The 23,590-nt window shown below is 50.1% G+C and overlaps 9 protein-coding genes across 9 annotated transcripts; 4 read left to right on the forward strand and 5 right to left on the reverse strand.

The window, feature by feature from the left end:
- Window positions 1–1,634: 1,634 nt before the first annotated feature.
- On the forward strand, window positions 1,635–2,258 carry N7506_009701 (zinc finger HIT domain-containing protein; the record flags this gene model as incomplete). The annotated part of the gene is made up of 2 exons (XM_056958994.1): window positions 1,635–1,705; window positions 1,763–2,258. The coding sequence occupies 2 exons, from the start codon at window positions 1,635–1,637 to the stop codon at window positions 2,256–2,258; spliced, it is 567 nt and encodes a 188-aa protein (XP_056808384.1).
- Window positions 2,259–3,338: 1,080 nt separating this feature from the next.
- On the forward strand, window positions 3,339–6,592 carry N7506_009702 (putative Ras guanyl-nucleotide exchange factor RasGEF; the record flags this gene model as incomplete). The annotated part of the gene is made up of 7 exons (XM_056958995.1): window positions 3,339–3,506; window positions 3,625–3,736; window positions 3,793–3,942; window positions 4,016–4,210; window positions 4,420–5,981; window positions 6,031–6,459; window positions 6,512–6,592. The coding sequence occupies 7 exons, from the start codon at window positions 3,339–3,341 to the stop codon at window positions 6,590–6,592; spliced, it is 2,697 nt and encodes an 898-aa protein (XP_056808385.1).
- A 502-nt stretch (window positions 6,593–7,094) lies between these two features.
- On the forward strand, window positions 7,095–7,454 carry N7506_009703 (LYR motif-containing protein; the record flags this gene model as incomplete). The annotated part of the gene is made up of 1 exon (XM_056958996.1): window positions 7,095–7,454. The coding sequence occupies one exon, from the start codon at window positions 7,095–7,097 to the stop codon at window positions 7,452–7,454; it is 360 nt and encodes a 119-aa protein (XP_056808386.1).
- A 555-nt stretch (window positions 7,455–8,009) lies between these two features.
- N7506_009704 (putative PP-loop ATPase superfamily protein) lies at window positions 8,010–9,242 on the reverse strand (the record flags this gene model as incomplete). Its single annotated transcript, XM_056958997.1, has 1 exon — window positions 8,010–9,242. One exon carries the CDS (start codon window positions 9,240–9,242, stop codon window positions 8,010–8,012), a length of 1,233 nt encoding a protein of 410 aa, XP_056808387.1.
- A 312-nt stretch (window positions 9,243–9,554) lies between these two features.
- Window positions 9,555–10,943, reverse strand: N7506_009705 (Male sterility NAD-binding; the record flags this gene model as incomplete). The annotated part of the gene is made up of 2 exons (XM_056958998.1): window positions 9,555–10,755; window positions 10,807–10,943. The coding sequence occupies 2 exons, from the start codon at window positions 10,941–10,943 to the stop codon at window positions 9,555–9,557; spliced, it is 1,338 nt and encodes a 445-aa protein (XP_056808388.1).
- A 2,351-nt stretch (window positions 10,944–13,294) lies between these two features.
- Window positions 13,295–14,775, forward strand: N7506_009706 (uncharacterized protein; the record flags this gene model as incomplete). The annotated part of the gene is made up of 4 exons (XM_056958999.1): window positions 13,295–13,450; window positions 13,499–13,772; window positions 13,829–14,184; window positions 14,245–14,775. The coding sequence occupies 4 exons, from the start codon at window positions 13,295–13,297 to the stop codon at window positions 14,773–14,775; spliced, it is 1,317 nt and encodes a 438-aa protein (XP_056808389.1).
- Window positions 14,776–18,586: 3,811 nt separating this feature from the next.
- N7506_009707 (uncharacterized protein) lies at window positions 18,587–19,243 on the reverse strand (the record flags this gene model as incomplete). Its single annotated transcript, XM_056959000.1, has 3 exons — window positions 18,587–18,878; window positions 18,932–19,163; window positions 19,231–19,243. 3 exons carry the CDS (start codon window positions 19,241–19,243, stop codon window positions 18,587–18,589), a joined length of 537 nt encoding a protein of 178 aa, XP_056808390.1.
- A 1,400-nt stretch (window positions 19,244–20,643) lies between these two features.
- On the reverse strand, window positions 20,644–21,695 carry prs2 (proteasome core particle subunit alpha 1; the record flags this gene model as incomplete). The annotated part of the gene is made up of 5 exons (XM_056959001.1): window positions 20,644–21,027; window positions 21,104–21,316; window positions 21,374–21,468; window positions 21,557–21,616; window positions 21,689–21,695. 5 exons carry the CDS (start codon window positions 21,693–21,695, stop codon window positions 20,644–20,646), a joined length of 759 nt encoding a protein of 252 aa, XP_056808391.1.
- A 489-nt stretch (window positions 21,696–22,184) lies between these two features.
- On the reverse strand, window positions 22,185–23,546 carry N7506_009709 (WKF domain-containing protein; the record flags this gene model as incomplete). Its single annotated transcript, XM_056959002.1, has 1 exon — window positions 22,185–23,546. One exon carries the CDS (start codon window positions 23,544–23,546, stop codon window positions 22,185–22,187), a length of 1,362 nt encoding a protein of 453 aa, XP_056808392.1.
- Between the last annotated feature and the right edge of the window lie 44 nt (window positions 23,547–23,590).

A 23,590-nucleotide genomic window follows, 5' to 3' on the forward strand; every position in this document is an offset into this window, starting at 1 on the left:
TGAAGAAAAAAAGAACAATGGAGTCAGTGTTCCAAAGAAGAATGAGCCCAATTGCTAGCTCATTGCATGGTGATTCTGAGGTTGATATGTGCATGCGGACATGACAAAGAACAAACGGGCACCGTTCGTTAGCCACGAACAACAGAACCACCTTGGTGGTTGGTGGGAAGAAAGAATTGTATTCTGGTTATGCGAAATCCATGGGTTAGCGGTAACATCTACCTTTTGATACTCGTACTCGTAATGGTGCTCATGATGAATATCAAGCCCACCATGTCGCCGAGCCAATAGCAGCAGATTCAGCTCAAGCTCAGCCAGCCCTCAGGCCAATTCGCGAAAAGAGTATACTTGGCGGGAGTTCCCAACTGCATTTGGTAGACGTCATTACTTGTTTCAAGCATGAGCAAACAATATTCCAGGGCTAGGTCGACACAGTTGACCCTGATTGCCATAGGCCAATCAGGTCCTCAAGGTACAACATCGGCGCCACCAGACAAACTTGAGCACCTTCTCGACCGACTCACCGTAACTTGGCGGTATAAGTTGGCGGTATAACTCGGCAAAGAACCTAAATCCGAGAGCAGTAGATATCCTGCTCATCACAAGGCTAGTCGTATTACCTTTCGCAAATTCAAAAGCGGTCCATAGATCAGCTCCACCACGGCCCTGACCATCTCAGCATCGCTCAAGAGCCCGGGTAATTTGCGGCAATCTCCCTTTCACGCTGATCAAGATCAAACCGGGGAAGATCAGGGAATCATCCGATGCATGCGGCCTGCCAACATCCTTTGACACTCGCTGTCGAGTCATCTGTCAATTGGAGCCATACCCCGCGGAAACGTGGCTAGTGTCGACTCATCGCACGCATAAGCTTCGGTTTGTCACACTAGAAAGGGAGTCGGGTTGGACGGGGAAGATCAGGCCACAATCGGGCCCTGAAAGTGGATTCCGATTCCGATTTGTCCTTGAATTTTTCACTTTCGGCTGGTATCGTCTTTCGATCTATACACTTTTACGGAGTATAGAGTGCTGTCCATTTCTGGCGGGGCTTGTTTTTCTGGCGGATTGTCAATGTCTCATCCATAGTACTTTCATCGATGGTACTTTGTAGGCCGTACGTACATCGCACAAGTACAAGTATAGATGCAATGCTTCGGAAGTGACTAGTCACACAATCTATTCAAGACTGGGTAGCTGTTCCTATGGCATGCTCCTCATTTGTACCAGCGTAAGGAATAAGAATAGTCGGCCATTCATGCGGCGTTTGTCTTTGATGACACATCTAGCCTGTTCGCTGATGGTAGAGGCTTGGGATGAACTTTGGACAATGGCTACCATAGGAGCACACTGTTCCATTTCCTTTGTTCGTTGACATACACAGGCAGCAATTCTCATAAGGTTCTGTTCAACAATGAGTTGGAATTCGACAAAGATGCTGTATGTATGAGCTGTGATATTGTTTGAATCAATATCCGATAAGGCAAAAACTCTGCCTGAGGCCAACACAGATAGCGCCCGAGCTTCTTTTGCAAATCGTGAATTGCCCCGGTCCTGCATTCGCAAACAACCAGTCAAACATGAGGGACCACGTTTGATCACTGTGCAGCTCATGGGTTCTCAGAAGACCGTTCACAATGCCCGGTTCATGTGAGGTCTGCTCTTCGGAGCCCTCGAAATATCGGTGTCCCACATGCCAACTGATGAGGTACCTGAATCATGCATTCCATACGTGGACCAGTTGCTAAAGCCCCTTGATTTCCAGTTGTTCACTTGCGTGTACACAAGCGCATAAAATATACTGTGCACCCAAGGCCCCCTCGAATGAGGAGACCAGCGATCCAGCAGGCCCAATCGAGCCCGAGACCGAAGTCCACATCAACGAGGCTGGAGCTGGCTCCAAGGCCCCTATATTCAATCCTGCCGATGCAGCGACATCCTCTGAGATGAAAGCGCTGCTGGAGCAGCACCCAGAACTTCGCAGTCAGCTCCAGGAGCTATACCAGTCGACGCTGGAAGAAGAATGGGTGGAATCATATACGGCCCCGGCACGAGGCCGGGGTGGACGAGGCCGGGGTCGCGGGGGGATGACCTCTCGCAGTCGGGGACCCTGGACGGCGGAGAAAGGCTTCAAACGGGGGTTGGGCAGAGTGCGCAAGGTCAGACAAGATGGCGAGGAAGGGAAGGAGACTGGTCAGACAAGTGAGGCATTCATGCGGTTCTTGGCACTGGTCAATCGAGGACAGGAGACTACTGTATGACATGGAGACTTGGCCTGAGTCATCTACTTCGTACTCCGTATGGGCATCAGGAACTGCATACGAAGCGGGAGGTCGGGTTGGCTCTGGGAAGCACGTTTGTGTGAGACATGCAGGTCTTTCTTTTTTACCCGGGCCCAGCAGAGTGGTCAGCTCGGCTGTTGAGACTATTTGATCTACTCCGTACTAAGTACGGAGTACCTAGGTATAGCTGTCAGATTTGTCAGATTTGTATACTTCCAAGGTTCTTTTCTTGGACTGTACGATGTATCTCTGCCTTTTTTTATTTTTTATTCTATTTCCAAACCCCAGTTTCATTCCACGCAGGTATACGGAGTAGCGTACTGTCGAATAGCGGGATACTTCGTACTGCTACCTCATACGGAGTAGCCCACGAAACAAAGTACGAAAACTGCAAAGACAAAGAATAAGCGGAGTTCATAGCGGAGAGGGGCCAGAACATCAAAAAAAAAAAAACACAAAAGTACGATATCCCAGTGGACAGCCTCATATTTTGGACCAGTCACACCGACCTTACAACTATCGGAGGGACTTTATTTTCGGTACTCCGTATTTCTCAGGTGATTTTCCGGTTTAGACATAAAGAAGACCAGGGTAAAACAGGAGCTCAGGGGGCCATGGGCCATGTTTGAGCTTAGATGCCCCGAGGAGACATCGTAGTTCAGACCAAAAAAGACATCAGCTGAAGTGGACGAATCGGTTTGTGGCAGAGTGCCAGATCTAAGCGGAGTCAAGTGGGCTTCCAATAGCAGACAACAATTGCAGTTCCCGCGATAAAAACGGATCATCAAATTGTTTGTGATCTGTCTCTCCAAATACCTGATCTGGTTTCTTTTTAATTGGGTCTCTGGTTTGTGCCGAGTACTTGTATGCGTCGGAAGTACCAAACTTTCCTGCATATCCGATAACCGACCTAAAGTTTGACAGCTTCACCTCTCCCAATGATGGATACGCCGTGCGTCGTCTCTGAACTTACACACTAGTCAGAGCGTCAAGTTACTTTTGTCTTCGGGGCTCTTCAATCCCGTGGCTCCCATGGACAATTTGCTGACCGCCCAAGCGATGACATCGCAGTTCCGAACTGAAGCTCCGAGAGCCATGGGCAATCAGACTACCTCCGCTCCACAGAATCTCGAAGCTGCGCGCAATCCCGCCATGGGACCTCGGCAGGAACATGCTGTGCTGGATGCGGTTCCAGCGGAGGGCCGCACTCAGGTCAATCAGCCAGAAGTACGTCTACAAGATCAATGTGGGGATGGTTCGCCGTGGGGATGTATCGACACGGAGCTATGGGCACTACGAGGATTGAGTTCAAGAATTCACTCGCTAACAGAAACGCAATTGACAGGATCCGAGAAGTGGTCTTCCTGAAGTGACGATCGCGGTGGTCGGCGAGGAAAATGCGGGCAAGACCAGCTTCGTCAAGTGTGCACTGGACCTGAAGAACCCCCGCACGCGCAGTGTAGCAGGAAGAAAATGTCGCTGGACGGTTCCGTCTATATTGTGCACCTACTAGAGGTCGATTTGACCCAGGTTCAGTTCGACCAGGACAAGAGGATCGTCTGGCCCACAGGCAACGACGCTGCTGCGCCCGTCATTGATGGAGTGCTTGTCCTGCACGACGCCACCAAGCCAGATAGGCTTTCGTTGACCACCAACCTCATCTGTATGTGGATGCGACGGCGCGGTGCTGTGAGAGACACGTCCCCGACCCGGTACTGACACAATTTCGCACCCAGATTCCTTGGCTGCCTCGAGTCTGCCTTTCTTGCAGGTAGCCTGCAAATGCGATGTGAATCCGGAACCCGTGGAAGACATCGAAGTGGATGCGATCCACGATCAATACGAGATCTACCGAACCTCCTTCTCTTCGCCACGATCACAACGGATATGCATTGCCTTGGTGCTTCGTGGAGTAATCTCGACTCAGGAAGGTGAGTAGCCAGAGGATCCAACACAAAAGCATTGTGGGAAAGCATTGAGAGACTGTGTGCCTTGACCCCTGTGGGAGCGGGCCAGGTGGGTCGCGGTAGTAGCGTTCGCTACCTCTTGTCAATGCCCACCGATCGACACTGCTCCCCAGGGGAGAAAGGGACTAGGACATATTTCAGTTTTCCCCTTTACTAACTCTGGTACTCCCCAGATCTCACGTCCGAGTTGGATCTTGACATCTCGAGTCCCGATCCCTCCGCCACTTCACCGAGGACAACCACCAAATCCTTCCCACTCCCACCCACTCCCACCCCTCACGATTGGCAACATACCCGTGCCAACTCCGAAACCCCCTCAACCGTGTTCGCCGGAGCCGCTGGCGGCCCACAAACGACGGTCTCGGATCAATGTGTCGATAGGGACGAGAATCGCCACTCAGCCGACCAGCCAAGCCCCAACCCGGCTGTACAGCACCCCTCAACTTCCCACCGTTATGCCCGAAGTAACTCGCAACCGGTGCGACCGCAAACTCCACCATCCGGAGCTCGTCTAAACCCGCGCAGACCATCAGCACAAGAACAATATTCCCCAATTCACGACAGCCGTCAGCAAAGATTACATAGCGCCTGGCGACACAGTGGAGGGTCAGACGCCTTCAACAGCTTCCTCAGCATGGACGACGATCTGGAAGATGGGCAAAGCCGGCCATCAAGCCCTGGCGCAATCCTGCGGCCGAAGCCCAGCAGTGAAAGTAATTCCAGCTCAGAGACTGGGTTTTCATTCGATGAACTAGTCGACCGTTTGACCGCCCTGCCTATGTCGAAGCAGGACCAGAAATTCGCCTCCATCTTCCTCTGTCTATATCGCAAATTTGCCGCTCCCGGTACTTTGCTGAGTGCCCTCATAAGCCGATTCGAGCGAAACGAGGCAAGCAATGCCGACCAGCTCGCTCGCATGGCGGACCAGCTACGACTACTTGATATCATGGCTCAGTGGGCTTCTGATTACCCCGGGGACTTTGCCCACACCAACATTCGAAAACGCATAATTGAGTTCGTCAGCACGCTTGAAAAGAGTCATTTCTACATGTTCGCCGCCAAGGAGATCGGGTCACAACTAGACACCAATGCACAGGACGACGACATTGGTTGGGCGTTTGGTGGAGACAGCGATATTGATGAGTCTCAGCTGGTTGAGACGTTCTTCGACACTTCGGGGCGGAGCTCCCCTGCACATATCTTCGCAGGCGCTGCCACACCAGCCGCATACGAGGATGAGGAGGAGCAGGATCCCATCTACAGCATGAGTGCGCTGGATCTCAGTGAGGGGCCCCATGAATCCACATCACGACTATCAGGCACACTTTCGGTTTCTTCCAACGCCGCCGACAAACCTAACAGCACCATCAACCAATCATTCACATTACTGAGTCTCGACGCAGCCCAGAAAGAAGCTCTGCGGCTAGATCTGACACTCAAAACTGCCGTTGGCAAGATCCAATGGCGGTTCTTCATGGAGACGCCAGAAGAGGAGTTTGCAAGGGAACTGACGCGGATCGACTGGGTTATGTACAACTCGTTCCGGCCGCGTGATCTTGTCCGTCACGTCAGCCTATCGGGCATTGACAAGGATAAGGTCAAGAGCTTGACAAATGTCAACCGAATGATCAAGCAGTTCAACCATCTCGCCTTCTTTGTCGCCAGCATGATCCTCTTGCGCGATAAACCCAAGCATCGAGCGAAGGCATTAGAGAAGTTCATGAACATCGCAGTGGTATGTATACTCCACCAGGATGTCACTCAGAATCTAACAGCGCTTGCAGAAACTCCGCCGCCAAAACAACTACAACTCCCTGGGTGCCGTCATCGCCGCTATCAACGGTACCCCCGTCCTCCGCCTCACCCAAACCCGAGACCTAGTCCCCGTCCCCACTCAGAAAGAATTCATGCGTCTTGTCATCCTCATGAGCACACAAAGGAGTCACTTCGCCTACCGCCTCGCCTGGGATAACTCATTCTCCGAGCGAATCCCATTCCTCCCCCTCCACCGCCGCGACCTTGTCTCCGCCGAAGAAGGCAACAAGACATTCGTCGGCGAAAGCAAATCCCGCATCAACTGGAAGAAATTCGAAGTCATGGGTGAAGTAGTTCTCGGTATCCAACGAAGCCAAAAGAGCCCTCACCCCCAAGCTCAGAAGTTCGACGATATCGAGAGACTCATCATAGAATCAAAGCTCTCTGGAAACGAAGAGGTGAGACAAATGCTCCAAATCCAGCCGATCATCATACTGACCCTCCTTCTAGGACTTGTATGCACGCAGCTTACATGTCGAACCGTCCACAGGAGCAGAAGGACGAAGGAAATTCGGCTGGTTGCGTTCTTAATTCGATAAAGAGGCCGCAGGAGCGCAACCTTGATGCCTCGGTACTCTCTCTCTTTCTTCCTATCCCACCCTCCCTCCCCCTACCTCTTTCTCATGCCGCCACGCCCCTATATGATTGATAAACACTATTCATGTACTTTGCCTGCTTTGCGCCATGACCTTGGCTCTCTCTCGAGACCGACATACGCTCGGAGCGGCTAAAAAAAAAGCTCCGCTACGACATCTTGTATATATGCGTGTTTACATGCGGGTGATGATCAACCATCTTGCAAAGCCAACTTTGCCACCGCTGGTACATATTTTGAAAATTCAAACTCCCAAATAAGCAATAAGCAATAAGCAATCTCCATAAACAATCGACTCTGATTCCCATCGTCATCTCTCCACACGCTAGTCCAAATCCCAAATCCCAAGTCACGTGAACAAGAATAATCCCATCCACCCAGTACCATCAACACCCCAACCCAACCAATCCCAAACCCCAAACCCAAACACCCTTCAAAATGGCCACCATCCAAGCGCGCACAACCTACCGCGCCCTCCTCCGCGAGCTCCCCCGCCGCAACATCAACACCCCCTCCCCACTCCACCAGCGCCTCCGCGACACCTTCCGCTCCGTACCTGCTTCCACAAACGGAGCATCCCCCTTCTCGATCTCCACAACGCCAGAAGAACAATCCCTGCGCGTCCAGGAAGCAGACCAGCTTGCTCAGTATGCTCGCGCTCAGCGCACTTACTGTGAGCTCCTTGAGCGCTATAATCCTGGTATGAGCATGGATGAGGAGGAGAAGATTAGACTTACGGCTCGTCGGGTTGGATTTGATTTGCCTGAGTTGCATGAGCCGGAGGTTAAGGAGAATTGAACTGGGATTGGATTTGAATCATTCATTGGGTTCTTTGTCGTGGATACGATTGCGACTGAGCGGCTTCAATGTTCGGATCTGGAGCCCAGGGGGCTTGGGCTTGAGCTTGGGCTTGGGCTTGTATGGCTACTCTGGTGTTGAGATCTTGATGCATGTATTCTCTGAAATGGGCGTTGTTTTTTGTCTATTTGCGTTTGGGATTTGTATACTATGATATGGATACATGTATAAAAGAATATAGAGAATTGTCAATCAGCCTGTATGATCGTTTTATTCGTTGGAATGGAGCAGACTGAAGCTGTTATTCCTGAGTCGTGTCTTTCATCTTTCATTTTTCATCAGCGGGGCATGATGTGTTGACGCCTGCCTAGTCTGGATCCTTCGATGAGAGGATCGGGGCTTGCTGCCACAAAATTTTAGGGCGCATTCCTCCCTGTTGGGGTCTGGGGAAAGCCGCAGCGGAGGTATGGCGTCTGAGTCGCACGCTGCTCAAGTGAGGTGCTGCATTGCCGGGCAGCTGGAAATTTGGTCGGAGGTTCATTTATCGACGAATCCTCAAGTAGCGCTGAGATGAGCTCGCTCCATCTGACGCATCAAAGTCGAACTTCCCTCCTCGTCCTCGACGCCGACTTCGATGGCGGTCTTGGGTCTGTTGCGGTTCAGACCATCAAGAAGCAGACACGCCTTGCAGATACGTTGACTGGAGATGTAATTGCAGCGCTCACAGTGTTTGATGGTTTGGGCCTTGATTATTTTCACAGGTTGGCTCTTCACTTTCGGTTGTGAGGCAGCCGGGAGCTTGATCTCAGTCTCGCGTGATTCCGCCGCATCATTGGCCGCGAGCTGCTGCTCCATCGCAGCCATCTCACCACCACTAGTGCGACCATTCTGGCTGCCACAGCCACCGGCTGACTCGTCCTCTGCCGCACCTTGCTTAGGCTTGGTGTTGCCTCGAACTTCGACGGGCACCAGGGCAGCCATATCCTCTCCGCTTTTCACGATATCGAGAATGGAACTCGGACGGATCTTCTCAAGATCCTTAATCAGAGTACGAGCGCTCCCGCGGAATGCCTCGGGGGAGTAGATACACTCGGTACTGAAGTAATCCAGCTGTCTGTGGTGGGCGTAGAGGACGATCTCCTTCTCATAAGCGTATTTGAGAGGCTTGCTGCGCTTGATATCCGAGGCGCCGGAGTCAGTGACGATACTAGTACCGCGCGACAGACGAGGCAGGTCCCCACGCAGCAGATTCATCATAACTGTCTCGGCGACATCGTCTGCATTATGGCCGGTGACGACGTGGTTGATATCCAAGCGCGCGGCGCCTCGATCGAGCGCCTGTCGTCGGAACACTCCACAGTAAGTGCAGTTTCCCTTCTTTCCAACTTGCGCCACTACCTGATCCATGGTCCAGCCGTATAACTCGCCATATCCCACGATCACAAGGGGCATGTCATATTGTACTGCGTTGCGCTTGACGGTCTCTAAACTGTCGTCGCGATAGCCTCGAATGCCCTCATCGATGGACAGAAGGCATAGGTCCAGTCCATAGTCGTATCGTTCGTTCAAGGTTTTGAGTACTGCCGCGAGGACTGTGCTGTCTTTTCCACCACTTGCTCCGATTGCGATTCGCTCGCCGCGGAAGAATAGGTTGGTGCCGATGATCGTCTCGTGGACTTCGGTTTCGAAGATCTCGATGAAGCAGGCACGGCAGAGCTTATGCCTGTTCTTGGGTCTGATGATGACGGCTCGCGCCTCTTTGCAGTTGAAACACGGTGTCGGGGCCATGGTGATTTGAAGAGTCCAAAGAAGTGGCGGGCAAGAATTTCTTTCCCCCGCGATGTGGCCCGTGCGCCCGAACTATAGAAGTGACTTGGCTTGTTTAACTACTGCTCGATATACCAACGAGTACTCCAAAGAGAATATTGTCATTTTGGACCAAAAGAGCAATAAATAACCATTTCTGAGGGTAGCTGGGTAGTCCTTTCGAGCGTGACTATCGTGTGTAGGCCAGACCGGCTGCTCTTACATCAAGATAGTACTCGCTTCACGGTCGATAGAAGAAAAAGAGGAAGACAACGATAATTCCAAACATTGATTTCATGCCACTGCCTTGCCTTCTGGTCTAGACCCATTCTTCGCTTTGCGACACAACAGCCTCGCAGAGCAGAGGGGCCACTTATTCTTCCTAGCAACTTCAACGGCTTGGTGATGAATGTGATGCCGCCTCAAATGCAAGGAGTAGGGCTTTGAACGGTCAGCAAAGAGATGAAAGCCCTCCTTCCCCGAGGCCCCTAGCTTCTCCGCCACCGCAACGGTTTTTCGTTCCGAAAATGCAAACGAAGTACCAATGATCTTGAATTTGCGAGCCATTTGGTGGAGATTAGGAGAATGCCAGTTATCCTCGGTCCAGGTCGGCTTCGCATTCCAAGGAATCAATCTTTCTTTCTTGAAGGCCTGCCACCATTCCTCGGTTGTCAACCGGCCCTGCTCCCCACTGACAGCATGGACGCATCCACTTGTCCCCAGGGCCACATGGACTAACGTCCGGTCCGCCACCACATCCACCGGGACCTCGTCGATGGTAGATTCTTGATCTGGGTTCTCACACCGTGTTGCGAGCGCAATCTTCCGGCCTGGATGGAGCATGTATGCTGCCGCACAGGCGGTTGACGGGGCGCCGTATGCGGTCGCGAAGCCATGGTATGGATATTTATCGGCTGGTCCAAGGACCGAAGGCCTGATGATGAGGATCTTGTCTAGCTTGTTGCGCTCGGAGGCCTTTTGTAGAACGAGTCGCTCGGCCAGGTGCTTAGCGTATGCGAAGGGCCAAGGGAAATCGTGAGCATCGTACTCGTCGGATGAACCGGTCTTTTGTATGGCGCTCCATGCCTCCAGGGCACTCTGCTGGTAATCTTCTTCATTGCTGAGTGGATATACCTTCTCGTCGACGGGTACATCTGTTGACTTGTGGGCTTTCCAAAGGTGCGCATTGGCATAGGCGGTGCTGAAGAATACGAAGCGCTCGAGATTGGGGAACTTGAGGGCATATTTGGTCAAGCACAGGGTTGGTGCCAGGACGGTATACGATAGCTCGCGGAGGGAATTGTTCAGTTGGATTGATGAGGCAGCATGGAAGACTATGTGCACTGTTTGTTTAAGCATTTGAAGCGTTTCTTCTGATAGGTTCATCGTCGCAGTATCGCCCAGCTCGCCGTTGAGGACGGTCATTCGTTTGCTTTGCGTTAGGGTGCTTGCCACCGCTGCTGGAAGTATGCTGGTCCATTTCTCTATTGCTTTTCTAAGTCTTTGTGTTAGAGGTCATGTCAAGGCTCTTTCTTTCAATGCTTACTGTTCTCCGCCCCGACAAAGTACGTATACTCGCTCTGGTGACGATTGGCTCAACAGCCGATAAAGAAGTACGGTACCAATGAACCCTGTCCCTCCTGTGATGAACACAGTCTTCCCATTGTAATAATCCCACACCATGATGGATATATGAAAAATCGGACGAAGATGAAATTGCTTTGTCTCCTGCAGGGAGCTTTTTTTTCCGTCAAAAATACCTCGTGTGGATCCATCGGCGTACAGTTGCTAAATAGGCGATGGATAGAAATCCGAGGATGGTAATGCCAAAGATAGGCGCATGCAGATCTGCAGCTAAGCTGAGGGGTGTGTTACTCAGTATGGCCATCACAAAGCAAGCCAGCCACTCATATTGTTTGCCCCGGCATGTGTATCTATTCGAGAAGCTGAACAGCCTAGTTCAATGCCTCGACAGGCTGGGATCTCATCCCCGGATTTGGAGGTAACACAAGAACGCGTATGAAACCTTCAACGTCATCCTAAAACTTAACATGTTAATTCTGTTCAAGATCATTCAATTTCTATGAGGAAAAAAGAAAAGAAGACATCGGATGGTTGCATAGATGTTTGATACATGCTCACCGCTTCATGTAGTACCTAGTCCAAACATCCCGTCGGAGGTCAACTTGAATCTGCACCCATTCGATTTTTTTTAGGCTTGCATTAGATTGCAAAGAGCCTCGATTGTCATTTGCCACTGGGCTTTCCATCCCGAGCGAATCGCGATCACCACGCCTAGTTCCCAGAAACAATAATGGCAAGGGCCGAGCCCCCGTTGATCTTCTACCGACTCAGAGAACAGCAGCTGAGCGGGGGGGCGCAAGGCCCACAGCTTGACAGAAACAGTTGAAACATGCAGAGATCAGCCGTATCCTGTTTGGTCACTGAACATATCGATCGACTTGGTTCGTACTCCGTACGGAGTACAATTTGAGCACATGAACTCGAGGTTCAAGCTTTCCATGATCCCAACCTGTGAATCGAGCACTAATTATTTCTGACCAATTATTGAACAAAGTCACAATGTGATGATGTGATGAACATGGGCTCGAACATGAACTTGCATGCAACTTGGCTCAGGATGTTCTCCACTCCTCCGGCAGCGGCCCCTCCCGGTCCTTCAATTGAACGCTTGGGCCGGTGGTCGTATATCGATGCAGGGATGAGACGCACCCGCCATGCCTGAGCATCCAATCATTCTGGCATATCACACAGCGCAGGGTGTATTTCCCTGCTTTGTACTCCGTGCTCCGTACTCCGTAAATTGTGGGATATCCGAGGTTACGCTGTACATGTGCAATTCAATCCCTAACGCCCATCCAAGCCATGCTCCATTGCTACTGGATTTGTTTGTCTTGTTGTTTTGTTTGCTCTTTTCAAATTGGCCGCTTTGTAATCTATGATTGAGGCCATTGTTTTGCAATGGTCGTGTGGTTAACAATCACGGAGTAGAGTAAATTGACGTACAGAAAGTAGGAAATAGACAGTAAACAACGCTTGCCTCACACAAGTTGAACCCATGGGCTCCGCATGCGACTACAAGACGAATATCACAAAGATAGTCCCATCATGTTTGAAGAATACTATAAGACTCTCACTCGAGTCTTGTTTTAATACTTCTATTGAAACCTATCAAATGATTCTTTCTGTCGATCAAGGGGCTCCCAAGGTTGACTGACCCCCGACAACAGCCTTATCAATTTACTATCTTATACTATGTGGTCTACCTTGTTGTCTTGCGACAAATTTGAGGCCCTGCGATAAAATCGAGGCCATCTACGTGAGAGACTAGGAAAAGTATATAAAAGGTTGCTTGTGCTTAGATTGGACTATTCATTTACTAATTTTACTTCAAAGTGAGCAGCTCCCGATTGCAACCATGGATTACAATTTGCAGAGGGATAGCCAACCACTGCTTGATTTGACCACGAGATAGGCCAGGATTCCAGCGCTGCAGATTGTGTCAGAATCCTCAATCAAGGCATTGCATACAACCTTGGAAGGGTTGTCAGTTCCGCGTGTACCGTGGCCCATTTTTTTTTGAGCTTATCAGCTTCCATTGTCATATTTCTCCGGCGTATGGAATGTGCCTGGTAGTTCGAATCTAAGGTCTATGCAAGGGGATTCGTCATATGGAATTTTAATATACATACTCTTGTACCACAGCACAGCACTCTGAAGAATGTCAGAATCAAGGTGTGTGTTCGTCCGGCCAGTTTGTCTCAGGTTATGTGCATTCCAACGACCAGGTATGTGGGGATGACAGTCCAAAAGGTGGTAAACACCAGGGTGTCATAAAGTTAATTCATCGTCAAGTCGCTTTCGCTTCGTGCTTCGTCACTACATTGTACTCTGAAAACAACTCCAAGGCTGATCGTTGGCAGAAGATCCTTGGCTGTGTTCCATTCTTCCATTTTTCCGTGTCGTGTTCGCGATCGATACCCATTGTTTGATACCCCAATTATCAATTCAACATGAAAGCAGGCCCACTGGATATGGGCTATGCCCGGCCCTTGGAGTTCACTCTGTCGGTGGTTGTGAAGACGAAACCAAGCCCGCTCGACTTTCAGTTCGCTGCCGACACTCTAGTCTCACAATGGCCAGTATTGAACCTACGTATGAATGCATTGGTAAGTGTTGAGCGCCTCATGTTCTATCATCAAACTCTGACGATATAGAAAACGAAATTCCTGGACCCGAAAGACCCAGGGGATCTAGCAGACGTCTGGAAAGGAAAAGAGCTTTCACAAAACCTCGGTGATATCCTTCATCTCTCCGCCAAAGCAGAGTACGCCCAGTTGATTGAATCGGAGACCTTGGACAACACCTTGAATTTCGGTTACGGAATTCGACATGCATGGCAACAGCGTGTTTTCTCAGTCCGGACTATCTTCCTGAACGACTCTTGTATAATCGGTTTCAAATTTCTCCACCCACTCTGCGACGCGAATGGTATGATATCTCAACCCGGATAAACATTTCCGATCTCATAGCTCACCAAAATCCAGGTGCACATGAAATCATTCAGGCTTATTGCGCTCTGTTGAGGGGAGAAAGAATCACCCACATGCTCCATGCCCGGCCTTCGTTGTCACTGAAATCTGAGGTACTCGAGAAATGTGCTGAAATGATTGAGTCGCACCAGATTGCGGATTTGCACCGATATTCCATGCATCGGACATGGGCAGCAGGATTTGGGGCCCTTGGAAAGCAGATTGGGCGTAACATCTGCTATCCATCCTCCAGACGAGTCAGCAAAACTCTATTGGTTCCCCAAGGACAAATGCGCCGCTGGATGAAAGAGGCTGAAAACCAACAAGCCAGAGTGACGGAGCATGACCTCCTAGTTGCCTTTATATACAAGGTTTGTGTCCCCAAGTGAGTTCAACTTAGACAGCAAGCTAACCGTCATCGATTTCAACAGTCCGCATTGCATCCCCCGATCCAACACAGTTTCGGTTTGGCGATTGATATCTCTAACAAACTTCAATCGGAAGCCAACCTCTACAACCCTTGGTACATGATGCCAATTCCAGACCCAATGCCTACCAGCGAATATAGCGCCCCTCCTTTGATCCGCTTGGCAACAGAAATCCGTCACACAATCGAGGAAGGCCAGCAGCCAGAGTGTATAGGTGAGGTCGTCCAGCAGCACAGAGACACTCGGAAACATCCCATGATCCCAAAAACATACGGTAGCCGAGCTGCGCAGCCGCGAGTGGCTTCTTGGAAAAGCCTACCTTTATTTGACCTGGACATTCAAGGCGAGAAGCCGCTCTTTGTCCAAGGTGGTGTTGACTACTGTGGTCTTTTACGCGAGACTAGAACTCACCTTGATGATTTGTTGGTGACGTGGAAAGCCCGGGAGGTTGATGGGTACGAAGGTGGGTATTGGATTCATGGCAGGCTACCAGAGTCTAACTGGAAATGTATGGCTGATGCTTTGAACTGCTGAGCTTCACTCTATTCTCCACGCCTGGAGCGTGTGACTATTCTCACTGGGGACTAATTTATGTTTTAATCCGGCATTGTATTGTGCCATTCGAGATGATGATATCCTAATGCTAGAAAAATTATTACAATGATTCATTTTGCCTAATCATAGACACCAATTTTTATTCCTCTTAATGTCTTGAAAGGTGAGACTGACATTGTTTGCTCGATTTGGAAGAGCTGGTGGAAATCATGCAGCTGTTCCAAGGCTGAGACAAACTCATATCATGACTGACGCATGTTATATGCTTGTTGGTTTGTTTGCTCTTCTTATTTTGGTAGCTTGCGTCGGGTCATATTTGTTTGCTTTCCTATAGCTATTTCTTCTTGCTTTTGTGGCTCTTCCTTCTTCTCCTCCTTTCTCCATTATAAGCTTCTTAGATCAATGGTCCTTTTTCTCATGGAAGCTTATTTCATCACTGTATATGATGCCCATGTCAGCACGTCGAGGCAGGTGCCCCCAATAAACTTCTGAGTGCCATTTGTACTAACCACCATTTTAGGGGATCTTTACGGAGAGCACCGAGCCATGGAAGATGAGAGTGATTTCATACGCCATGAAGACTCCTTGAGATGGGATTCATTCCATATAGATCACGTCTCAGCCCCACGCATCATGATACACGACCATCTCATACCTCTGACATGAATTTTACCTTGCCAAACAACTCCGCGGCGGATATTATTGATGTAATCAGACCTGTCAGCTGCAAATGACAAGTGGATGATTCTCACCACACTCCCTCAAGCTCCGCTAAGATCCCAAGAAGCGGAATTACCAAAGTCTCTGTTCCTTCTAATGCGTATTCCTGCAATCTCACGTGAACTTCGCCTATACGACCCCTCACAGCAAGGGTACATCAAGATGCTATATCATCGCCGTTTGGGGGAGGGGAGAGGGTTGTCGCCATCTACCAGATACATGTTGTTGACTGTCTCATGCTGATCAACAACATGTATCTGGTAGATGGCTTAAGTCAACCATGGGAAGATAGATGTATACCCACTGGAGGCTCCATTCTCCTGCTGCATGTCGAAGAGACCGCCGCAAGGGAAAGCTTCGAGGCCAAAATTCAAGAACCCTTAACAAGATGCTCGTGGTAAGATTTTACGGCCAAAAGACCCATTCGTAGAAACTCATCGGCCGATATGGCGGGCGAGCACGAAGGGTTAGATGCGGTTGTGGACCATATGCGTTGCAACGCGAATTCTATGCCATTTGTTATGAAAAGACTTGTGAGATGCACGGGTGCAGACCCCAGGCGAGAGAAGTTTACGCATGGCCTGCCGGAAGATAGTGGTAGGAGCTCGAGGTCCCATACCCATTGCGAGTGGTTACTACGTCGGAGGATCGACGATTGCTGCTGGTGCTAGACCTTTCACTAAGTCCTTGTCTCTGAGGAGATTGATCAGGCCGTGAGAAATTTAGCTTTCAATCCACGTGCAATAAATTTCCAAGGTTGACATTCAAAACACCCTTTGTCATAAGAGTAGCATTACTAGCAAAAAGCATCCATAGCAGCAACCTTGGAAGACTTATTCAGCATCTCCCTAGCATCTATGTGGGGCATGTTTCCGAGGCTCCCCCGTCCTCCTGAGGTCATCCATTTTTGCCCTAGTGCGGAGTATGCTTCTTGGAAAATATATCTAAGTCGACTTATGAGACACTTTGAAAGCCAAGATAATCTAAAAGTAAAAAGTATGGACGAAGCGGACGTATTTCGGGTGGAGGTCTGGGCATTTGCTAGCTTTGTTTACTCGTATAGACTTAAGAATCGATTGATGGCGCTCGATTTTCACAATTGAATCGAGGCATACCTCGAGTCAAAACGCTCAAAGGTAAATGTGGAGAAAAAACCTGCAACGCTCTGCTAAAGTAAAGAGCCAAGAAACCCGTGCAGCCCACGACCTCCAATGTCGTAACATAAGTGCCGTGCGTTCCAAGGTTTCGTTGGTTCAGAAATTCTACATTGTCATGATCTTGCGGTCAACCAGCCGTGAAAAAAGCAAGCTAGAGTGCCCAGATGCTGTCCGAGAAACCGGATTTTCGCTTCGGTCGTTCCAAGCTGTCGGGATAGTACGCACGATGGCTGGTTTTCATGCGACAGAACCTTGGAAGTAAACAGTCATGCACGGTATATAGAAAGACTGTGTGACATTCTTGCACATATGAGACAAGTTAAGAGTGGCCACTATAGCAGAGAGAGGTGCAAGGAATCAATTGTTTAAGGCAGGGTAAAAAAAAGAACCAGCGTTCTCCACTTTGTACGGAGTACTCCGTACCAAATTCCAATTCGTCGAAATGAGTACCAATAGCCTCGAGGCGCAAACCGGCCGAGAAAGAAACAGAGACATATTTATGCATACAACGTAAGCTAAGAATCTATCCGACTCAGACCCACCAGATTTATGAGCTTTACGAGGGAAAGTGGATATGATAGCAAGAAAAGACCAGTAGTCAATTGGACTTCAGGTGACATTGGACATTGGTTAGTTCCGGAAAAGCGCTCCGGGAAAAAAACAAAAGTCGAGAGAAAAAGTGAGCGTCAAAAGCAAAAAAAAAAAAAACAAATTCCCCCAAAACCAGCGGTAGCTGAGCTTGAGCCGACACATGGCAGTCCGCAGCGCCGATTGGCATAGACTGCAGCAGACTAACCTCCTAGCCCCGGATCCACCGCGATTCAACCCGTCTCCAAAATCTCTGTTGAGGACCCACGTTGATCTGTGTGAAAACGGTTTTTGCGTGATCGAGATTGGTTTTTGCTTTTCAGGGTAATCTCGCCCTTAAGGCAGACCTCGAGACGAGAGGGGGAAAAAGTGATACGTTTTCTTATTGTTATATTTGTACAGCTTTGAATATATGTTGATCCAAAGATCCTACTACCTAGGTATATAGCAGTAGCTTTCCAAGGTTACTGTGATTTTTATTTTCTGAACATAGTTACCGGTGCAGTCCGGCCTTCCACTGTTTCCTTAATTTCAGCTGGGCATCTCTGCCTCGGCGCCCCAGGCGTCTTCCCGTGCGATTCGTCAATGGCATCCATGGATCATGCCGACGGGATGGATGCTAGGGGGAATTCAGTGACTAGTGCGCAGGGTCCCTACAAAAATTGAATTATAAAAATATGTCTCTTTGCGTGCAATTGGGAGAAATGATGCGTATGAGTAGGTTGAATAGTTTGAATAGATTGAATGGACACGTACTCTCTGCCTGGCGCTGAACGCCGGACGGGTCAGGTTACGGTGGGGACGTTAGGGTTATCACTTTTTTTTGAGTACGCATGATCGGTCTGGAAACCTGAGAAACATTAGCCTTACATACTTGTACAGCGTAAGGGTCCGAAAGCACCCAAAGACTCGGGTTAGGCTCCGTAAAAGGGATGGGAATGAGTGGTAGAAGTAAATAGAAAATAGATTCCCAAGACCTACGCAGTAGGCATGATGCTATGAAGATGAGACCCAAAATGCCCTTAACGCCGCAAGGTTGGGGAATACTTCCCCAACGTAAAAGCAAAAGCAAAAGCAAAAGCACAAAAGCGATCACGAACACGAAACAGGGGGATATCAGCTATAACCAAAAACACACACGCAAAAGAAATCCAGACTTCGTTTCGTCCTCGTTTCCTTTCATCTCGGAAGACGGCAACAGTCGCGACCAGCGCTTTCCCGCCCCGCATGTCATCCCACCCTCTGGTCCAATGCCAGAAAAAAATCATCGCTGATACATATGCAAAACGACCCCACGTAGCTTTCGTTCCCGTTTCGTTTCGTCATTACTGCGACCCAACCCAGCGGCGGATGGCTTCCAAAGACGGGTCGTCGTCAACCCAGTGACCTGCCCGCATATCCGCGGCTCGGAGGTCAGAGACAGCGTAAGTGTCCGTGATGCGAGCCAAGTCTTGATGAAGCGTGGTGGTAGCGCTTTTGAGAGCTGCGGCGTGTTGGGCCGTTGGCCGTTGGCCTTGTAAAATGCTGGCGCGGGCCATGGCCCATCGCCGGGCCGCTGCGGCTCGCAGATAAATTTTGTGCGCTTGATAACGGCGTGCGCTGCTGTCGAGAATGACCCTGGGGCATAGGTTAGTATTGGCGCTGGATATCGTGTGGTAAGGTAGCTGTACCTCTGAAGTTCGGCCTTCTCTGTCTCGACGTTGCCTTGGCCTGTTACTGGACAGGGCTGATAGTTGGCGGACATTAGGGTCTGGGCGGAGGCTAGGGACTCGCGGAGCACCACGAAGCCTTCTTCCCAGTATTCTTCTTGGGATGCATTGACATTCTGCTGCGAGATGTGTAGCAGCAAAGTACGGTAGTCGTTGATGATTTCGGCAACGCGCATCGCACGAGCTTGGTTGACTGAGTTCCGTTGTTAGTACTTGTCGAGATCAATTGCATCATGCCGTGAATATGGGCATTGACTCACGTCCGTCCGACATGATCACGAATGGTATATTATATGTGGAGAATCGAAAAGATAATACAAGGCAAGTATAAACAGATGACGTCAAAGATCAAAGAGAGAAAAGAAAGGCAACTGTCATAAGGATCTATAGTCCATGAAGTTAGAGTGTCAGGCCATCCACGGTTCCTTGGGAAAGAGGGTAGATATAAGTCTAGAAACGGACACGAAACGCTCCCTATTCAACACATGGCATGAGAGTCGAATGAGTGAAGGGGATGAGAAAAGAAAGGACAAAAAATTGATCCATCAGCCCGTGGCAGCGGAGCCGACGTCAGGAGGATCATCAAAGAAGACGAGCTGCGCCAATGAACAGCTCAGAAGCCAATATCAAGGAGTTTGGGTCGTTCAAGCACAGCTGGGATGTGCTGGGGTGGACCGAGCCCATAGTTCCCGAGAAACCGTTTACGGCATGGCTACCCCTGCACTCCCAAAGAGAGGGAATCCCAGAGTGGAGATGGAAGATGATGCATGTCCCAGTAGAGACCTTACTGTAAGACAGGCTGGGTCCGAGCTGGAAACTAGGAATGGGGAGCGTTAGCCCGCATCTAACGAGATTAGGTTCTCGTGCGGTCGATTCGGGGTCCTCGTGAGGGGAGAGCTGATGTTTCAAGACGGTGATTGGTGATCATTGAACGAACTACTCGGTGGAGCACTGAAGTTAGGATGTATCACTGTGGACCTTGTGTCGACACTTCAAGTCTCAGCCCAGGACCTGCATAGACGAGAGATCTGAGTGGATCTGACAATTAGGGTTTGCTCAGCTGGTCTTTGCCACACTTATTTTAGTCGACACTAGCCACTTTTGGTAGCAGTAATTCCAGGTGGTTTCTAGTGCCATGAAGATTGTATAATTGAGGTATAATACTCCGTAGTGGGGGTTGTGTTGTGTTTGTGTGTTGTGTTTCCCTTTGCTGTTCGGAGTAACTCGAGAACGGGCGCTTATTTGTCCAGCCACTGCTGAGCCACGTGTGGCGCTCGCACTACAGCTGAACCTCATACTCTTCCAAGAAGTATGCCCGTGTCTCCTTGCTGTTCCGATGCAGTGTGATATATGGGCTTGATCTTTTTTTGTTTTTGTGTTTTTGTTTTCTTCTTTCGGGGTGGCGGATTCCTGATTTTGACGGCTGAGATACGATAGGTTCGGACCACGCGAGTACTAGTATGGAGCTGTAGTTGGTGGATGTACTAATGTTAAATAATACCCGGCTATGAGCTATGATGGGCCAGTATGCGCCCCGAAACATGACCGAAACCGTCACCGTGCAGGGGAAAATCGAGTTATCATTCACAGATCGTCTGGTTGTCTAAAATGGATACCGAGGTCCTTTCATCCTGGGACCTCTTGGTCTCCAGTGCTGGCCTACCCCAGTCCGCTTAATCCTTCTCGGCTATGGCCTGCAGCCGTTCATCAATCTCCTCTTCCGTCAGGGCACGGAACGCTGTAGTAGTTCCCTCACCGTCCTCCCGCGGCCCACCGACGACACCGATCTCGATCTCGTGCTTCTTGAAGTCAACACTTAGGACATTGCTCAGGGCTGTGATGCCCAGCTCCACAACTTCCTCCCAGCTGCCTGCGGCCGCATCCTTGTTCTTCAGCTTCTTCTCCAAATAGTTCAACGCCTCCTGCTGCTTGGGACCGGATGCCGTGGCCTTGTATCCAACGAAGTAACCAGCCGGGTCGCACTTGTAGAGCTGGGGACCGCTCTCATCATCGACGGAGATCAGGGTTGTCGCCACGCCGAGTGGTCGCATGTAAGCCTGTTCAATTTCAAAGAATACCCTGTCAGCCATTTTGCCTCCATGACGATGCCTTGTCAGATAAACCGAGACATACCCTTTGTGTGTAGACCTGGTTGATATTTGCCAGTCGCTTTGCCAGGACATCGCAGGGCATCTCATATCCGAACTTGTAGCGGAACTCAGCAGCCTCACCGCGGGCACGGTCGACGGATGCACGAGCATCTGCTATGGAACCAGTCATCACGCATCCTACGGAAGGCGAGATCCGGAAAACATGTGAAACGGAGGACGGGTCGATCAATTTGTCCTAAACAGAGGATGGGTGTAAGCGTAGTCTCAGCTTTGGGCCGCGTGGGAATCTTACAGCGACTTTCTTCTGCGAGAGCACAACGGCACAATCCTTCCCCCTCACACCGATGGAGGTGATGTTGGCGGAGGTGATGGCCTTGAAAGCATATTCTGGGAAACGGATGTTTGGTCAGCGGCCGTGGTGACAGCGCCCAGAAAGATAATTGGGCTAGACAGAATCATCCGGTAGAGAACATACCAACTTGGTAGAGTCGACCCTGATCAGAGAAGATAGTAATATGTCTGTCGTAGGCGCTTCCTGTGGAGAGAACAGAGATCAGTCGGGGATGAAGTCATGAGGCTGGGCAAGGCCATCGGGAAGGAGACATACCAGACATGATGGCAGATTCTGCTGTCTTATAGGAAGAGGTAGTGAATTAAGAGAGGATAAGAGACGCAAAGGGAGGGCCTAGGTGAATGAGACGATGGGGGTTGATCGGTGACGCGTGAGAGCTGTCTGCCTGAGCTCAAGCTTGAGTCTCACCGCCTTCCAGCACAGCGCTGCATCTACAAAATGACAAGAACATATAAGCGATTGAACCTCAACCAATTGATAATATGAATATTTGAGGAATTTCTTGATTCCAATACTGCTGATACAGTTACCATTTCCCATCAAACGAGCAATCTTGCAAAGAGCAGCCATATTAGGACCACTAGGTACACCTACAAACTATACCTCTCGAAGATGGCTTGCAACCCCATTGTTTGCTCCATGAACATGATGAATTGACTTTTGAGATTATAAACATATTTACACCATTCCGTATGCTATATGGGATGCACAGGCTGACCTGAGAAAGCAACCCTCGTCCACTTCATCACATCTAGTCGCTATCACTTTCGCTGCTAGAGATCTCGATCTGGGCAGTTCTGAGCTTTCGCTTTTGGGTCTTCTTTGGTACCTTGGCCACCTTTTCAGGGATGAACTTCTCTCTCTTTGCCTTGACATTCTTCTTTGCTGGCGTGGTTTCGCTGGGGCCGGAAGGTGTGGGTGCAGGTGCGGGCTGTTTCACAGGGGTAGGGGCAGCAGGGGCAGCGTCAGAGTCATCGCTGTCACTGCTGCTACTGTCGCTGCTGCTGCTACTGCCACTCGATGAAGTCTCATCATCACTGCTATCAGGTGCAGGCTTGCTAGCAGTCTTCTTGGGAGCGGGGGTATCATCGTCACTGTCACTCTCACTGCTGCTGATGTCGACGACCATGGTTCTGTTCTTGCGCTTCTTGTTGGCCGGGGGCTCGACGACCTTGGGTTTGCGCTTCGGCTTGGCATCCTCGGCGCTAAACAGCTTGCCGGACACAGCGAAGAAGACCAGCTCTCCTCGCTGTCTCTTTGGCAGGCGTTTTTGGGCTTCTCCGTTCAGTTCTTCTTCGACATCGGGTTTGTCCAGATCTTCACTTCCTTCAACCAGACGTTCGCGGAAGGCATTGACGGCTTCCAGGTAGCCGGGAATTGTTGTTTCTTCTGCTTCGTCATCCTTGGGCTTGTCAAGGTCCATGTCGGCCTTGATCACATCCCTCGCGGCATCGCTCATTCGCTGCTTGGCAGCATCGCCCTTCAGACCCTGAATGTAGACTAGCAGAGAAGTGTTGTAGCGAGCAGGAACATGCTCCAGGGAGTACAGGTGCTTGAATAGGTTGGTTTCGCGGTTCTTTTGGAACTTCCAAGTTTCGCGTGCGCGGTGGTAGTGGCTTAGGTAGGAGAGGATAGGCGTCTCGTGAATTTGTCCCTCAGTCGAGGCAGTTCCGGTCTTTCGCTGCTTCTTCTTCTCGCGCTTGCGCTTTTTCATCTCTTCGAGCGCCTTGTCGGCCTCTTTATCTTCGGTGTCTGCCTCGGCACCGTCGGTGGCGGAAGGGTCGTTGGTCTCCGGGGCATCGGAATCGCTCTCTGAATCGCCGTCATTCTCCTTTGTGCCCGGTCCAAATGAGACACGCTTTTTCTTCTTCTTGTGCGATTCGGAGTCCTTGTCCTTCTGTTCACCGTCATCTTCGGCGTGACGGCGCTTCTTTTTCTTCTTCAATTCGCTGTCTGCTTCGGGCGCAGTCTCATCGGAGGCAGACTTCTTGCGCTTCTTCTTGTCTTTCTTCTCGAGCTTGGTCTCGTCTTCGGCGGTGGGAGAATCCTTCTCTTTCTTGGGCCTCGACTCGAGCTTTTTGCTGGCTGGGGATTGGGTGTCGGCGTGCGCCATATTGGCTGTGGTCGAATTAAAACTTTATGGAAAATTCGACAGGA

The sequence above is a fragment of the Penicillium brevicompactum genome (assembly GCF_028827555.1).
Source record: "Penicillium brevicompactum strain IBT 35665 chromosome Unknown utg000006l_segment0_segment0, whole genome shotgun sequence".
NCBI classification, from domain to species: Eukaryota; Fungi; Ascomycota; class Eurotiomycetes; order Eurotiales; family Aspergillaceae; genus Penicillium; species Penicillium brevicompactum.